Source organism: Gobius niger (genome assembly GCF_951799975.1).
Source record: "Gobius niger genome assembly, chromosome: 4".
NCBI lineage: Eukaryota > Metazoa > Chordata > Actinopteri > Gobiiformes > Gobiidae > Gobius > Gobius niger.
Genome location: NC_136855.1, coordinates 35190129 through 35208497, shown reverse-complemented (window position 1 = coordinate 35208497; position 18369 = coordinate 35190129). Strand labels below are relative to the sequence as shown.

General features: G+C 41.1%; 1 protein-coding gene across 1 annotated transcript; it reads right to left on the bottom strand.

The window, feature by feature from the left end:
* Positions 1-3363: 3363 nt before the first annotated feature.
* Positions 3364-6766, bottom strand: gtf2a2 (general transcription factor IIA, 2). The gene is made up of 4 exons (XM_079555771.1): positions 6539-6766; positions 5811-5915; positions 3715-3841; positions 3364-3616 (listed from the first exon to the last, which is right to left on the bottom strand). Exons 1-4 carry the CDS (start codon positions 6608-6610, stop codon positions 3591-3593), a joined length of 330 nt encoding a protein of 109 aa, XP_079411897.1. The 5' UTR covers positions 6611-6766; the 3' UTR covers positions 3364-3590.
* Positions 6767-18369: the final 11603 nt, after the last annotated feature.

Sequence of the window (18369 nt, the reverse complement as noted above, 5' to 3'; positions counted from 1 at the left end):
TCGGCCTATGACCAATCTTAGGGCTGGACAATATGGTTTAAAAAAACACTCATATTGGTCGATCTCGATTTCCGATTCTACTTTACATTTTCATGATAAAAATATATGTAGCTGACTAATGACACATCTTTTTTTTATATACAAATCTCAAACAAACTCACGCTTTCCTTTAGTTTCAAACTCCACAACTTGGTGCTGTTTCTGCCAAAGAAATTGCTGTAAAAATGTCGATTTTAAAGTGACGATTATCGAGATCGACCAAAGCAAGGATTATGATTTCGATTAACTTTCGCTTAATTGCCCAGCCCTACAATATCTCCCAAGTGTCTGAATTTGTATTTTACATCAGTCGTTCTTAACTGGTGGACAGTGGGTCGCAAAGGGAAGCCTTTCATTCAATATTTATCTTCTAAAAGATTGCAAAAATACTGCCCTGCTGAGATGTTTTGATCATGATTTCACATTCATAGGTTCATTTAATACTATTCAACAGCCTTTTGTGGAAAAAAAAAAGCATTGTATTTTACACTATACATAAGAGATAAAAATTCTTGTTTGGTTAGCAGCTTGTTATGCAAGGGAGATGCACTGCAAAAAGTAAAACTAGATTAGTTTAAATGTCTCAATTTGAACATAATCCAAATTTGAGTTGTTAATGTTGAGTTGTAGTTAAGATTTAATTGAGCTTTTGATAATTTCACTTGTTCCGAGATGTTTCTGATTTGTTTCAACACATTTCCTCGATTCAAGTCATTTAAGTCAATGCTTGATATTTCCTTTTTGTAGTGTAGTGGGTCTCGCACCCGCTGAGAACCACTGTTTTACATGACCTTAACTGGTTCAAAGATGTCTTCCATTGATTCTTATAAGAAAAAAAAAAAGGCAGCTAAAAATAAAAAGATTTGACGTAGCTCTGTGTTTGGGGGTGAACTGTGACTGCCCACTCGCTTTTGTTCCATTCCGTATCAATTTATTTCTCCAATAAAGTAAAAAAAACAACAACAGTGTTTATAAACCGTTAAACTATTGAAAAGTGGTGCTTTATGATCAGAGGTTTCCATCCTTTTTTAAAACCATATTTTTTATTGAAAAAGGAAAATGTACTTCCAAAACCATGCGCTCCTGAACTGTATGCATGAATTACTGTGTTTTATATGTGTACAGATTTATATGTTTCTTTGGCATGGTTTATCGCTTTGTTTTTAACACTATGACGCTACTCATTGAAATGTTGGCATAAAAGTCAAACTGAGACTATTCTGATTGGTTTGTTTCCAGTTTGGCGTTGGCAGACAGGCAAGAGCTACGTGACTTGAAGCACTAAAGAGATTATTAACCATATTTGTTGCACCATTTCAACATCCAGGCCACTCAGCGCTTGACTCAGCCATCACCAACAAACAAACGCCGTAGCCAGAACAGTCACAGCAGCACGAAAAAACCATTATTGCCAATAGTGCTTGTATTGCTCAACCATCTTTTGTGAAATCTTCTTTTGTCCTTTAGCAGATGCTGTAGCTTTTTTTTGGAAAATGAGCCATGTTCAAAAGTCCTCTGGTGAAGGCAGTGGCTCATTCATGATGCAAAGTTAAAAAGTCAAATAAAATCCAGGACCTTAACCTTTAGAGGATATTGTTTGAGACATGCCCGGTTGTTTAAAAAAATAAAATAAAAAAGATATTTTCTTCATGAGTCATATTAACTTTTTATATCAAGATCCTTGTATATATTTTTGTTTCATTTTATATGTAAAACGTGTTTTAATGAAGCCATCATCTCATGTCAAGAGTCAGATGTTTTTACATTTATTCTGGCAAGCTGGACTTTATTAACCTTTCATATACTCAGATTTATTGCCGTCTATTTTGGGACATCGGCTTTGACAAAGCCAAAGTGTAAAAGGCTTTCTGATTGCAGTTGAGAGAGGGAAGGTTAAAGATCCAAATGAAAGATGTAAACAAACCACTTATACTTTCCGTATAGTTGTTTAGTGGTTGACAATTCCTTACAGGAAAAGGCTTCTGTTTTTCCATACCGTAAAAACTGTGTGTTTTAAGGTAAGAACATACCAGGTCTAAGCTAAGGTATGTTCTTACTTGAGTTTAGACGAGTTGATGTGTACCCGTTCCTGTCTTTACGTGTGCCTCTTCTCCTTCACAGTATTACTACTACGTCAAAGTGCTCCTATGGTGTTATTACGCCTTACAATATAGTACCTCTTTTTATCCGTTTAGAAAATCGACGTTTCATTTCGAGTAACTACACTTGGATCGTGTAACTACTCATGTAACCGCATTTAAAGCAGTACTAAGTAACGTGTTTACCTTGATAAATCCTTTTCATAGTCCCTGTGGAGGTAGTACAAGTGTTTATGGGATGATTGGAGGGTCTTTCATCTCCCCCTGGTGTCTCTGGCCAGAAAACCACAATTGCAACTTGACTGCCACCGGGCCGGAGCAACCAATACACACTAATAGAATCACGAAGAAGAAGCTAACATGCTAACAGGCAAAGCTAAATGTGGGCTAGCGTCACTGTAAACAGTATTTACAGCGAAGTTTGGGTGAAAAAAATTATTTCCATTGTATAAGCGGATGTACAATATCCCTCTCTTCCTTCGCCTTTTCTGTCAGTGTAGTATTTACTCTCCTAGACAATTGATAAGTTAAAAAATCGCAACTTGCAAATCGACACCTGCAGATGCGCTTAACCTCTTAACCCCCACCTTAACCAAGTGCATTTTCAACAGTTCAGCTTTACCCAGATCCACAAAACTCATCTTTCCTCACTTTTCTGTTGCTCTTTTTTTGACTGATTTGTTGCATTTCTGTCTCACATTTTTGTCACATTATAGTCATATTTTCATCCTTATTTTGTCACTGTTTTGTGGCTCTTTTTTGGCTATTTTGTTTAATTTTTGTCACATATTTTTGTCACTTTTTAATCAGTTTCATCTCGTTTTTCTGTCAATATTTAAGATACGTTTTTCAATTTAGGCTATTAGCAGACTGGAGAAAATGTGCTCGGTTCAGGTGGGAGTTAAGAGGTTAAGGCCTCTGGGGCAAGAGTTACTTAGTACTGCTTTAAACAGGGAAAACATGGAAGAGCTTGGCCGCCTCTAACTTTACCCTTGATTGGGTCCATAGAGGACCCAAACACGTAAAGACCAGACGGTTACGCATCAACACGTCGAAGCTCAGGTAAGAACATATCTCACTATGCAAAAACGGTGATCTATTCCTTTAAAATAAATATAAAATAGTTTAAAGAATACTTTAATATTACAGCCTTTTCCATTTAAGCCCATCATCGTCGTTTAATTGTCATCTCAATCCACAGAAGAATCATAAGAAGGCCACAATGTCAATTTGAAATGTTTAAAGTTTTTATTAAAGATAATGCAGCTCATTGAGAGAAAGCCAAACACAAGTATACATATGTCAAATCATCATGTAAAAAAAAAAGAAAAGTGAGGTGGGCACAGAGGCTGGTCCGCCCCCACGCTCACATGCGCTCACACATACACAGCAGTGCTCTGCTCCAATAAATAATATGTACAGTCCAGGTCCATGTGGCAAAACAGAGAAGGGTCACTCTCCAGCGTTGGAGCCCGAATCTACAGAAAACACACAAACATAAAACAGCTATGAGTAAAACAACCATGTGTAACGCTCTGTCTGTGCCACAGATCCTTCAGGGGGTTCAAAAACTCACTTTTGCCGTCGCACGCCACAATTTTGACTTTGTCCACTTTGACCAGATCTGTGACCTCCCGGAACTCGACGTCATTCAGAACAAACGTCCACACGTTGTCACAAAACCTGTAGGTGTTCAATGAGCCCTGTGAAGGAGAGAGAGAAGCTCATAAGACAGTCTGACAAGATCAAAAACAATAATAATTCTGGTAACAAAATCATTCTGACATTCAGTATGCTTATAGCCTAACATTGGCAATATTATAAAGGGTTCAATCGGAAATGAGTTACTGGACCTAATTTGGACTGTAGAGTCTAAAATTAAAAAAAGTAAGCTGTAGCAGTGCTGGATGAGCCGCTTTGCAGGGCTCTCTAGACTAACTCTCCACAAGTCGCACTGGCTAGCCCACATAAACATTTAGTTACTCTGACAGTCCAGACAATTTTGAGTGCACCATTATACTGGCCTTTATGGAAGCAGAACTTGTAGGAGTGGGAAGTTCATCACAGCATTATGGTATGACCCCACAGCGGGCCATGGAAATACAGTACAAAATCCATGCGCGATGCACAGAGAACGACTGGATTGGAAATGTCATCCACGATATGAAACACATAGAAACTATTTTCTTAAGTAAACACCAGCTATTTTTAATGTGTTGGGATCCGGTTGGTGGATACTATGTGGCCTTGTTCATGGGAGAGAGACACTGTTGATGCAGAAAAGGGAAAGTTCTTTAAATATTGTTTTACTTTTAGATTATTTTCACACTCTGATATTGATGCTTGAATGGTCAGACCAATCATAGGCCAATAAAGAGGTATATTTTTATTTGTATTGTGGTTCTGTGTTTCATGGAGCTCCCGCTGTGGATCCCATGGCCAGGAGCAGAAAACTTGCCCCACACGAATGCGGTTAAACGGGGAAAAATTGTCAATAAGGACCAGAAAATATCTGCGGATTGGCGCCTCGCTGCTGAAAACTGTCAAACCAAGGCAACACACGGAAACACACTTTTCAAGACAATTGACACTTGAGTTGCCTTGTGTACCAAATGCGGAGTATAAATAAACATGCCTTGCCTTTAGTCACATGACCGGCTGTAGTGAGGCTCCCACGCAAAGCATCAAAGCAATCTGCTTCAAGAAGAGCGATACAAGCTTTGGAGCGCCGGCATCTTTGCCAATCACTATCAAATATTTAACCAGTTTGGTCACGGTCTAAAGTCCTGCTTTGCAAAGATTAAAATACTGTTCTATCAACTGGACCTTTATTTAGGCTCCTCGAGGTGACAGTGGAGAAGAGGCTACTCTACGCGTGAAGCCAAGGAACTCGGGATGCACCTATCCGATACTGGTATTGGATATCGGAGCCGATACTAGAAAACATACGATATCAGGTATCGGCAATAAATATATGATATTTAAGCGATACCTGTTTTGGCTCCTACCATTTTAAAAACACACCATTCACCAAGTGAATATGGTGTGCCTCATTTTGAAGCTCAGAACCTGGAGAATTTGGTCGCTGAGTTAGTTTTAACCTCTGCAGCTGCAACAGTATGTTAATGCTGACAGCAACTAATCAAGGCTGGGACAGAAACTACAGTATGATTGGATCACCTAAAGTGAGTACTGGAGTTACCCAGTTTTTGTATTGTAGTGAAAGTCTGTTAAACTGACATATTTGTAATGATCAGGTCACTTTGGAAGTTGTTAATATTAATGCAACCTAAAAGCCTGTCATGTAAGAGAAGATAAGACTTTCAAAGTAATGAGGACCATTCACTTTTTCACTCAGACAAAGACACTTTAAAGGAGTCTTGGTCTCGGTTTATATCGAATATTGGAAGATACTCAAACCCCCAATTGGTATCAGTATTGGAAGCAAAAAAGCTGGATCGTTGCATCTCTATGAGGAACATTAAAGCACTGACACCTGCTCCAATGAGAATCTTGCTTAGTTACTGGATTTGTATTGATATTTTTTGTTTCATTATTTTCTGACAACCCTATGAAAGATTTTTTTTTTTTTTTTTTTTTAATGTTGTGACAGAAATGTAAACGATGACTGAAAGCTCCCAAGCGTGAACACTGTGACAGGTGAGGACTCACTCTGAAGTTGACTCTGTTGCGGACCCGGTTGGCCAGCGCTGTGTTGATGGCCTTATCAAACTGCAGCAGCACCTGGAGAGCCAGCTGAGGAGTGATCTGCTGCGTCTGAGAAAGAGAAAGAGAGAGAGAGAGGGCTGAAACACAGGATTCAAATGCCAGAGCAATAAGAGCAAACATTTATTGTACAGTGGAAATACAAAAGGTTTAGTCCAGCTGCTCTAAAAACTATTACAACCTCTTGAAGTTCTGCATGACTGAACGTGACAACAAATATGTTCATAATCACAAAGTGCGTGATTCATCGCAATGTACGAAATGTGGCAGTGATTATTTCGGGAGTTATGGGTTAAACATGAAAACAACATGTCCTGTTTAGGGGTCGTATGATGTAGAACACCTGTGAACAAACAAACACATTGTGAAATGCACGAGTTAGTTTAATTGCTGGTACAGTCCTCTCACAAATGTTAATACTGCTACACGTGTAAGAAACATGCAAAGCGAACGGAAGCTTGTTTTGAAGATATAATAAATCGTAACTCTATTCACAATCTCAGTACTTCTGAATATTAAATCATATTTAGACAAAGCCCAGACCAGACTGCAGCATGTCTCACACACAAACAAAAGGGTATTGTACACAATCTGGAAAAAAAAATGTTTTCCTACAGCCATCAGCAGCAGCCCAGTGCATTAGCCACATGCTAACCTGGAGCTAAGTGCCTTACCTGGATGAGCTCGTCCAGGCTCTCCTGCAGGCTATTTCCCAGCGTGGTATTCCTGTACAGCTGGTAAGCCATCGTACAAACTAAAGTCAAGGCAACGATAACGACCTAGCCCCGCTCCTGCATGCGAACAGGCAGTAAAACACACAAGTCCGAGCCTCAGCTAGCACTAACACTAGCAGCGCCTTCCCTCCACAACAAACAGCGCTGACTGTTCTTCTGCGTCACGTCACCGCGGCCCCGGGCGCACGCACTCAGCTCAGCGCCCTCCAGCGGACACCGAGGAAAATGGCAGGCAGGTTGAGCAGCGTCAGCAACACAGGGAGAACGCTTTATGTCTTGACAATGACGCGTTCAAAATAAACCCACAATTCTTCCAAAACTACATTTTTATTTAGTCTTATTTTAGTCGACTAAAATATCTGGACATTTTAGTCATAGTTTTAATCTCATGAAAAACTTTTTAAAATATATATATATCACTTTGACTAAAATTAAGACTAAATATTATGTTCAACGAGACTAACACTGGTATATCCTATGTGTTTCTTCGTCTTTGTCACTTTCACTTAATGTGAATGTTGCCTGCTTTTGCCATAATAGAAGTTTTTGGGCTATTATAAAACGAAAGACTGTTTCACATTTTGGTAAGAAGTTATGAAGACCAACCTAAATCGATTCTCTAAAGGCAAGAATCTGGAAACAAATTTTCCCAAAATGCCATTTTCAGGGCGATTTCTGTTTCTACTGTCCATAACAATGTCACATCCTGGTTGTTAGAGGATAACATTAAATCGCTATTTATCATACTGGGTCAAGCTGTGCAGTAGTTCTATCTCTGTCATAGCCTTGACTGTCTTCTGGTTTCTATACTTCTGCACATGACATAGCCTAATATTGCCAAATGAAAGTTATGAAAAACAGATGTCACTTTTATCTGATAGCCTATTGCCTGTTCAAAGGCCTCTGTGGTCCACACGCTGAGAGCTCTCACAGCCCGTCACAGTCATGCTCTGTTTGTTGCTGGTCCCCTGTTGATCATCTTGTTAGCTCTGCCTCACTTCAGGACCTCATTTTGCGCACACACTTGGGGCAAATGAACTTCTACATGAACAGCTCCATTTGTAAAACAGAACGCTCCGAAGGCGATGTGGCGTGAGGTTCTCCTACATAAGTGAGGAATCTGTAAATGTTATCCACATTTCAAGGTGCAAACGTCTTGGGCTGCGGTTAGCTGCTCTGTTACATACACTAACCACATTAAAAAAACAGTCTGTGGCAGCACAATTAGACTTTTTTTTTTATTAAGCATCATTTTTCACATCATATTAATAGCAACATGAGATAAAGCAATTGTGTAGTTTTTGTTTTTTTAGGGGGTGGGGCTGCCAAACTTCACCAGCTCTCTCAGTCCTCAAAATGGCGTCCATAACGAGAAGAAGTCACTGAAATGCAAGTATGGGTGGGTGAAGAAGGGCCAAAGTCGCCTCCACTTTCTGAGGAGACTGCAGGTCCTTCGGAGTGAGCAGGCCTCTGCTCAGGACTTTTTATGACTGTGTGGTAGCCTCTGCTCTCCACTACGCTGCCGTGTGCTGGGCCCCGAGCAGCACAGAGCGGGACAAGAACAGACTGAACAAGCTGGTCAGGAGGGCCAGCTCCATCCTGCCCCCTGGACTCTGTGGAGGAGGTGAGGGACAGGAGGGTGTTCCCACTGCACGGGACTGTAGAGGAACTGAGCAGCTCTTTCAGTGGAAGACTGAGACACCCTCAGTGAAAGATGGAGTGCTACCGCAGGGCCTTCATCCCCACTGCTTTCAGACAAGTAACATGTGCAATAACCCCTTTGCAAAACTACCTAAATAAAGATCTTCTTCTTCTACGTGCAATAATCTCTGCATCAGTGCCACTTATTCCCTGTACCACCGTCACTTATTGACAACCTGCACTACAACTTTGCACCTACTTTGTATAGTCTGTTCTAATTTGTATCCTATTTATTTATTCTTATTTCCTTATTGTTATAATTCCGCCCCATAAGATTTTTGCTTTTACTTATTGTACATAAGATACCTCTTTTTTCTTCTATTTCACTGTTGTCACATTTCCTGTCTGTTTGTGCACACTCTGAGTGATCTTATTGAATGCCGTTTGTAATAAGTGAATTTCTCCGTTGTGAGATCAATAAAGGATTATCTTATCTGAAGTGTCTTTCTCAGGGACACAACAACAGATACTTTTGCTGAGTTCCAGTTTTGGTCAGAAGTCGGAAAATCCAATCAGGATCAACCGTTTTCTCCAAGTTGTATCGTTCCAGTTGTCCAGGTCATGTTTACAGTGAAACGTCATTGTAATATTATAAAATTGTATAGGCCAGGGGTAGGCAAGTTTGTGTCATGGAGGGCCGATTTTCTTGAACACCAAAACACCAAGGGCCAAAACTCACTAGTAAAGCACCTTTTTTTTCTACAAATATAAGTTTTGCACATAATAAATGACCTAATCAGGGGTTTTGCTGGGAAATGTGAAAATATTGACAGTATTTTCCACATTTTAGAGTTCTTTTCACATATTTGGTCTCTGATTTATGAATAAATGTTTCTTCAAAATTCTCTTGGGGGCCAAAGGTTTTATGCTGGAGGGACGAATTTGGTCCCCGGGCCTGACGTTGCCTACCCCTGATGTAGGCTATGTACTATAATTGTCATAAATATAGTGATATTTCAGCACTATAGTGTCTCCTTTTAGCCACGTTAGCAACAGAGCACTGAAGCTTTACATTTGCTACATGTCACTTCGGGCGCAGCCATCTTTAAATGCTCCTTCTGTCCTGAGTTTTCTACTTGAAATTTCCAGATCAAGAGCAACGAGGCATTTGAAGAGAGCTACCTGCCAGTATAGGCTACTACTGCGGCCTTCAAGGTAGTACGGCCATAATAGCCAGTGAATAAGAGACTGTTTTATAAAATTACACACATGCATTATGCTTCCATTGTGGGATCATGTTGTTGATCATGTCTGTGAGCCATGTGCTGGTGTCATGGTGTTTTCCTCCGTCAGCACTTAGCATCCGCACTCCTCTCCTCTGCTCGTCATCAGCAGCGCCTCAGCCCTCAACATCTTCATTTCCATCTCCTGATAAGCTCCGGCGGCCGATTTCATGTCTGGCCGATTACACACGGACACAATCACCTTCTCGGCTGTCCCTCCGCTGCGGCTGATTTGATGCAAAACGTCCATGAGCTGTGACTAATCCGCGCGGAGATGTGGACTGCACTACTGTTAATAGTCATTATTGTCCTGGCATGGGAAATGTTTGAGGTGTAACTTTCTGATTACTTATGCGCCGGTAGTGCTTGAGAAAATATGTGTGATTCCTCCTTGGCCGCGCGGAGCAGGCAGAAGTAGTGCGTTCAGCGCGCCTGGGACATATTAAACACTAATCCTCCCAGATGACGGAGAAGATGGTGTTTGCCTTTGGACTCCGCAGCTCCACACTTCAGGCCTAATGAAATGTCACTGTGTACAAAGTCAGACTTAATAGTCATACTTCCAACAACACTCATTTCAAACATGCAGCCCGCTTTAGACCGTAACAAAACAGACTGCAATAATATTTATGTTTCCTTACGCTCGTGTAGATTCCTATTTTATTTTCTTGATTGTAGAAGAAATTGACTTTACTCATTCGAGCCTCTAAGCCGAGCCCTTTCAGAGAGAGAGATGAAGCACTTGTGAATCCCTGAGCTCCCATAAGCAGTCAGTGGACTTTTTTAGTTAGGCTATAGAAGCTTGTTTGTTTTCATGACCTTTTGATTTTGATTTACATGGCACAGTGTTTGTCTAGGCTCTCATTTATCCAGGGAGTGTCCATCGTAGAAAAGGTTAAATCATCGCCTGGACTGGGTTTTTGGTAAAGTTGAGGACATTTCACCTCTAGTCACAGAAGCTTCTTAGCTCTTAAAGGGATATTTCAGGATTTTTGACATAGGGCCTCATTTCCTAGTTATCCAGAGTGTTGCTGGTACCTGGAGATTTTTTTTTTTTGTAATTCAAGCAGTTCTTATGTTTGAAGAGTTTTGTGGCGCTAGGCTAATGCAAGGCTAGCGCATTTCTACGGTAACGATATAAATGTCTGTGTCAATAGAATAACTTGAACCATTTTGCATTTAAAATACCTTATATTTGAGCAGAATCTGCTTCGTGTTTGTGTAAGCTACGCAACAACACTGACATTTACATGGTTAGTCTGGCGTTATAAATGATTTGCCTCAGGTGCTCTGTGGAGCGGGTCTCCGGCCTCGTGTCTCCCACACCCGGATGAAGAGAGGGGGTGAGCTGTTGATGAGTGGGATCCCACTGGAGGGGAGGAACCCGGTCAGACCTGGTCAAACGCAATTGTTGGGAACGTCTGGCGGATCCTCATAAGCGGGGTCTTCAACTCCCACCTCAGGAAGAGCTTTGCCCTGATCCTGAGGAAGGTTGGACAGGCAGCAGAGAGCAAAAATTGACACAAGCTTTGATTACGACTAAAACTAAAGCAGATCAAAACAAGCCTCCAGAACAAACTGACTGAGGGTGCATTAGAGTTCCAAGAAGGGTGTAACTAGAGATTCTCACCGTTACAATATGCTGTGATGCCACTAATACTGAGGGTGCAAGCATTTCAAAGTGAGGTTGCAATGCACCCTTTTGCACCCTCTTTAGATCAAGGCCTGAAACAAGCTAGTTAGCGTTGCAGTTTCCACACATTACTTTATGTAACTGTAAAGCCTGGTTTCTAATTTTTGGTAACTTTCTAATGCTAGATATTTTAATCAATGCCAAAACACCAGGGGCCGAACCTCACCATTATAGCCTGAGGTAAAGAACCTTTTTCTACAAATGCCAAGTGATTCTTAAGTGGTTATTGGCTTCGGGACCCACCATTACCCTCGCAAGCCACGACCCAAATAAAACTGTAATTTCTCATATATCGTATAAAATATTGTATTTTAAACCAATCTTTTATTGATCAAGCAGTAGATATGCTTTTAAGAGATCAAAACAACCCAATAATACTAATTTTAACAGACTCTGGTGTGTTTCCATGGAGTTTCAGATGGAAAATATGAACAAAACAAAAAAAAGGTTCCCTTGACCCTCTGAAAATGGTTCCGCGACACACTTTTGGGTCACTGTTTTATGTTACATATGTCCAAGTGGGATGTTCTGCCAGGACATTTTCAAAATACTGCCTTTTTAGAGTACTTCATAATGTATTTGATCTCTTCTTTGCTTAATAATATTTCTCAAAATCATCCTAGGGGCCAGAGGTTCTGTCCTGGAGGGCCGGATTTGGCACCCGGGCCTGACGTTGCCTACCCCTGATCTAGTACAACGCAGCCCCGTCCAGCACAGCCAGTGCTCACGTATGCATAAGATAAGATAAGATAAGATAAGATGGTACTTTATTACTTTATTGATCTCACAGATGGAGAAATTGCATTCGATGAGAGAGCATCCGGCAGCAGCACCCATTCAGTGCGCACCACTCTTTTTTTTTTCTTTGGTGAAAGATCAAGTTCATATAATAAGCATAATAATACACTGCAAAAAGTGAATATCAAGCATTGGCTTAAATGACTTGAATTGAGGAAATGTATCTTGTTTTGAGCGGTTTTCACTCATTTAGACACTTTTCCTGATCAGACCAAGTTTACTTTGCTTGTTTGAGGACATTTCAAACCAGTTCTAGGGTAAATCTCGCTTGAAATAAGAAAGTAAAATTGCCAATGAGATAAGACCAATTTTCTTACCCCATTGGCAAAGAAAATGACCTGAAATAAGGACGAAATGTATCGAAACGAGTCAGAAACATCTCAGAACAAGTGAAATAATCTAGGACAAATGCCCAAGAACTTCTTAACTAGTCAAAACAGCTAAAGTTTGGATTATTGTGCTCAAATTGAGATGTTTATACTGATCTAGTTCATTACTTTTTGCAGTGTAATATACATCAGAAGGAAGTGTTAAAAGCTAATGATCATACAGTTTTTCGGAGGGACTTGAAGATCACTTTTAATAGTCAGAAAAGTTGCCAAGCAAGTTTGTGAGACAACATCAGCGTATCATTTGAGCAATCTCAGGAAGATCACGCCGACGCTTTGACAACAAAATACCGCTCTGTTTTTGGAGAGCAAACATCTTAATAACATGGGCTCCAAATCACCCTGTCTTTTCGGGTTTTTCTGCATTTCTGAGCAACAGAAAGAATGTCTGAGCAACGAACAAGATTGGATTTCGTAATGGTTCACAAAATGTCTGCACACTTAAACATGACTGTGTTAAAGTGGTTCTCTGCATGTGAATCTGATGAGGAGGCAATGAAATATTGTTAACCACCACCACTGTCATTACTGCTGTTACTGCTTTGTTATCAGGATTGCATTTTCATTATATCATTCTACATTATTAGTGTGATATACAATACAATAGCTCTTTACCCAAATCGGGTCGGAGTGGAGAGGTTAACCTTTGCTATAAGTGTCGGGGAATGTTGAAGAAGTTGTGAGGCGGGAGCATAGACTGTAAAAAATAATGGACGTCTTCTGCTCACTCCTCCCCGTTTACCATAATGACCACGGTCGAGGGGGAATTCATGGAGGATTTACAGACTCCCCCTCCCCAGCTCTGACGAAGCATGTCCCTAAAAAGGACATAAGGGCGGGATCTTCACTGTAGACTCGGCCCTTGCGTGACGTGTAGCTCCAATGCTAACAGTGGCCCCTCCAGTGTCGTGGTCATAAAGCAGAGCAGCCAGCACCCATTGGGCGGGAGTTGCCACATATGAAGTTTTGCATATTCTGTTTTGCATGTTAAAGCAGCCCCGGGCACAATCTTTAAAGCTGCAGTATATGCTTAAAGCCAGACATTAGGACATCCTCAGTTTTTTTCTCAGTTCTTCTCTCATAATTCGTCAACTCAAGACGTTCTTTGTCTTGATGTGGTCTCTCCATACTTGAGCTGAGAGGATGTTCAGGAATTTAAATTCTAAACCTGGACGCAACCTGGCAATTGCAAAGCTATGTGCTTGTTTATGATTTGAAATGTTTGTTAAAAAATGAGATCAGTCGCGGTTTAAAGGCGAGGTGTAGAGACCAGGCCCAAAATGCAGACTGCAACAAAAGCTTTAATTAATAACTGGTGCCAATTTAGTGCAAATACAGTCATAATTATAGAAGCTAATAAGATAAGATAAGATGGTACTTTATTGATCTCACAGATGGAGAAATTGCATTCGATGAGAGAGCATCCGGCAGCAGCACCCATTCAGTGCGCACCACTCTTTTATTTTTCTTTGGTGAAAGATCGTTGTGTCGCGGCCGCCATCTTCACTGTTTTGGTCACAGGAGGAGCACTGGAGCACTCTTGCGCTTGGCCACGATGTTCTTGGCCACACAGGTGTAGTTGGCCGTGTCGGACAGACGCGCCTGCTTGATGATCAGGTTGTGTCCACGGTGATGTAGAAGTTCCTCGGCCGGGTCGATGATCTCGTTGTCCTTCAGCCACTCCACCCGCATGACCTTGGAGGATGGAGAAACTCTAGCTGCCCTCTGTCTCCTCTGATCATCTGAAACGGTGCACCGCCTCCTGGGCTTGTCCCTGTCTCAGAGCGTGGTGTCCTGCACTGGTCAGCTCCACCTCTTCCTTCCTCTTCCTCCTGCACAGCTCCCTCCACAGTCTATCACCATCTCCTCGTTGGTCCCTTTTGTTGTTTCCTGTAGCTCCTCTTGTGACGCCTCCTCCGTGCTGCAGGTGTGGGGGCTCTTGGTGTCTCTTCACTGTTCAGTGTCTCAAAAGAAGATGTTTGTAGATCTCAAATGGGTTTAGCTGATAAGCTAGCAGTTTGTTTACCTTCAAAAAGCTGCTTTCTTCAGGACCATTTTGGACTCTCAAAGTAAACAAATCCACCAAACCTCCACAAAAACACGGTAAAGACGTACAAAAGTATCCAGAAAAACAACGTGGTTCGCTGAAAAAGGCAAACAATTCACTGAAAAAGGCAAACAATTCAGCTGCACCAGGAGAGAGGGAGGTCACTTCCTGTTTTCACGTCGCCATGGCGTAAACTGGCGTTTACGTAAACTGGCGTAAACGTCGCCATGGCGTAATAATGAGTAATATCCACACATTTTCATATATTGACATACATTTCAAAATAAACGTCCAGATTCAAAAAATAAAGGTTGTGTAGGAGCCACATGTAAAGTAAGGGCGCTGTGACTATGACTGGGTTGTGACGTGCGGGGTTCGAGGTCACGTGTTCACGGGAGGAGTTTTCTTAAGGCGCTCACCTCTTTTTGTGAATGAAACCAGTAGTAGAGAGAGGGGGGCCGGGGTCGCCGTAGTTTTTGTTGACCGTTTGTTTGTTTAATACATTATTTCACCTGGATTACATGCAATAGGTGCGCACTGTTACATCTGCTTTGTATGCAAATCAAAGTCACTCTTTTAATTAAATACAACCTAAACGCATTTGGTTGAAGTCTGTGCCTACAGGTTGTAGTAAGTTGCTAGTATGATAATTGGTAACCAGTGTAAATTTGGTGCCACTACATAAAAAAATGTATAAGGTATTGAAGATTTTGCATACATTGTCATATTTGAAATTTATATAAAGATATTTGTTGATATACATTTCAAAATAAAGGTCCAGACCTTAAAAGTAAAGGTTGTAGTAAGTTTCTAGTATAATAATTGGTAACTTTTGTAAATTTAGTGTCACTACATTGAAAACTGTAGAAGCTATTGAAGAGCAATACACATACATTGTTATATTGTTTGTATGGGTTTCAAAATTAAGGTCCAGACCTGAAAAATGAAGGTTGTAGTAAGTTGCTGGTATAATAAGTAATGAAGACATGTAACAAATATAACAAAAACCCACAATAATGTAGGAGCAGCAAAAATACCAAAAAACAGGAACTTACTGAAAACAGACAGACAGGAGGTTAAACATGACGAAATTGAACAATACTAAAAAAAAATACAAAAGAAAAACAAAAAAACACCAAGCACATGAATAGATACAAACCAACACAGGGTAACAGAAAGCATATCATGACAGAGATCACTATCAAAAACAAAATCAAGACAGAGCAAGGTGTTTTTGCACACCTTTTCCCTCTCATTGAAAAGGGACAAAGACCATGATCTCTGTCTTGTCCTCGTTTAACTGGACAAAGTTTTCACGCTTTCAACAACATCTGTCTAACATCTCATTAAGGAGTCGATAGAACTAATCACCGGCGTGGTAGAAACATACAGCTGTGTATCATCTGTGTACATATGATACGAGACATTGCAGTTTAAAAGAACATTACTTTGGGGTTATCATATACAGGTTGAATTTCAAAGGACCAAGGATTGAGCCTTGAGGCACTCCCCATGTTGAAGTATGTGCTGGATGTACTGTCTCCAATGCCCACAAATAATTTCCTATTACAAAGATATCAGACTTTGGAGAAAACACCATTACACCATTACAACATTAATAAGGAGGTGTTTTTTTGTTTTGTTATTTCGATTCACGATTCTCAGGATGTCTTTATCTAGACGTGTAAACACATCTTTGAGAAAGTCAGTGGGCAGTGGGTCGGGACCAATGGGCGCTGGCTGCCCTGCTTTTTGACAACGACACTGGGAGCCGCCATTGCTCCGCCATTGCTGTAGTACCTCAATATCGCCACTAGGTTCCCATTGAAAAGCATTGGAATTTAGACACGTTAAAAAAAAACTACAACACTACAACTTTCAACACTAGATTAGGCTAGATATTCCTCCTGAGATAACGCTGGGTTAGTCACAATTAAAGAAACCAGGCTGGTTTTCGTAAGAAGAATTTTAGAAATCTCGTACTTAATGAGGGTCGGACTGTTAGCATTGGAGCAGCGCGAGCTACACGTCACGCAAGGGCCGAGTCTACAGTGAAGATCCCGCCCGTATGTCCTTTTTAGGAACATGCTTCGTCAGAGCTGGGGAGGGGGAGTCTGTAAATCCGCCATGAATTCCCCCGCGAGCGTGGTGAGGAGAAGCTGTCCATTTATATACAGTCTATGGTCGGGACAACACGTGGAAGACATAAGACCATTCCTTTGAGGTCCTTCAAATCAATGGTCTTAAAGTTAAATGCAGATAATCGCCTCCATACTGTGCTCCTCCATTAATGTGTAACGTGGATGACTCTGCGTTGTGTTATTTAGTAACGGTCAGGAGACGGGGTTGTTTTACAAGGGTTCTTTATCTGTGCAACAGACAAAAACGGCTGGTCAGCCTTGAACCTGGGACACGAACACTCATAGCAGCTCGGCTGCGCATTGACAGAATGGTAAAATAAATACAATAAATGTAAAAATAAATAAATGTACCTGTGCAACAGACAAAAACGGCTGGTCAGCCTTGAACCTGGAACACCAACACTCATAGCAGCTAGTGGGGGGGGGTACACGTTATAAACCGTTAGTGGTGGTTTAACAAATAATCAAATAAAAATGTAGAAATTATATAACTAAAACATGTCCTTAATAATTCTACAATCATACGACACTCATACAAATGATAATTAAATGTAGAAATAAAACTTAAACAGACACCCCAACAACCGTGACCTTACCTCGGCTGCGCATTGACAGAATGGTGCCGAGCTCACGTCGTCCCCACTATTTATAGAGTTTGCCGCCACTAGAGGGCGCTGCCCCACGATTAACACCAGTATCAAGTGGAATACAATAATTTACTGTTACATTCCCCTCTGCTGAATTCCACTTGACCCATAACAAAAAAACAAAATAGACCAGCACTGCACAGGGTACAAAAAAAATACAGCGTGTAAAATCCATACTTATGTGTATAGGAAACTCATAAAGCACTCTAGTTCCCAACCGTACTAGCGAGGTTATGTCGAGCACCTGACACAGCTACAAAACCCAGCGAAAAACTATCCCCGAGGGATCAGTGTGAGACCGGAATGGCCAAAACCCATCTACACACATAGGGTAAATAGAATATGCCCACTTACATATTCTGTAAATGTAACTGCAGGTACACCTCAAAGTACATAAAACAAAAATCACGCTTGTACAACAAACAGTACAAACTCAAAATGGCAACATCACCAAAATGTTGCAAAACTCTCCCCCCAAAAAATGGGTACTGAAAACTACTAAAGTCCCGAAAAAAAAAAATTACAGGACTGAAACAGATTTTTGGTGCATCATCTGAATAAGTCGAGTCACTGGTCTCAGTAAACGTCCAGCTCTAGATCTATGGTCAGTTACTGCGTTAACTGAAGTCACAGTGGGGACGATAGGCATGTCAGAGTCAGGGTTCACAGTAGTCTCTGGGTCAGGGTGTGGGACAGGGGTTTGTGCAGGGCTAGAGTCCACAGAACCACTCTCTGGCTCATTCAAAGGGACATTGTCCGGGACAGCATCCTCCACATTTGTCACACTGCCCGTATTTGATGGCAACTCCGACACCCATGCTCTGGTTCTAAACTCTGCCGATTCTGAGGATGCATCAGTGACTGTAGACCTACTGAGGTCCACTGAACTCGATACGGGGGACAATATTTGTTCCTCTTGGCTATTTAGTTCGGTTTCAGGTAAGGGCAAAAAGTTCACTGGCATTATCAGATTGCGATGTACGACTTTCATCTGTCCATTTGTTGGGTTTTGAATCTTAAATGTGTGGCTCTCATCATTTTTCTCCACCACCACATAGATTTTATTCTCCCAGCGATCAGCGAGCTTTCTTTTGCCACGTTCACCTTTGTTGGCCAATAACACACGATCATC

What these genes read in the sequence shown, in the direction of transcription:
- gtf2a2 (XM_079555771.1), bottom strand. Translation starts at nt 6,610, where the DNA reads ATGGCTTACCAGCTGTACAGGAATACCACGCTGGGAAATAGCCTGCAG. An exon ending in GCCTGGACGAGCTCATCCAG is followed by an intron (nt 5,916 to 6,538) that starts GTAAGGCACTTA and finishes TCTCTTTCTCAG; the next exon opens with ACGCAGCAGATCACTCCTCA. An exon ending in GCAACAGAGTCAACTTCAGA is followed by an intron (nt 3,842 to 5,810) that starts GTGAGTCCTCAC and finishes TCTCCTTCACAG; the next exon opens with GGCTCATTGAACACCTACAG.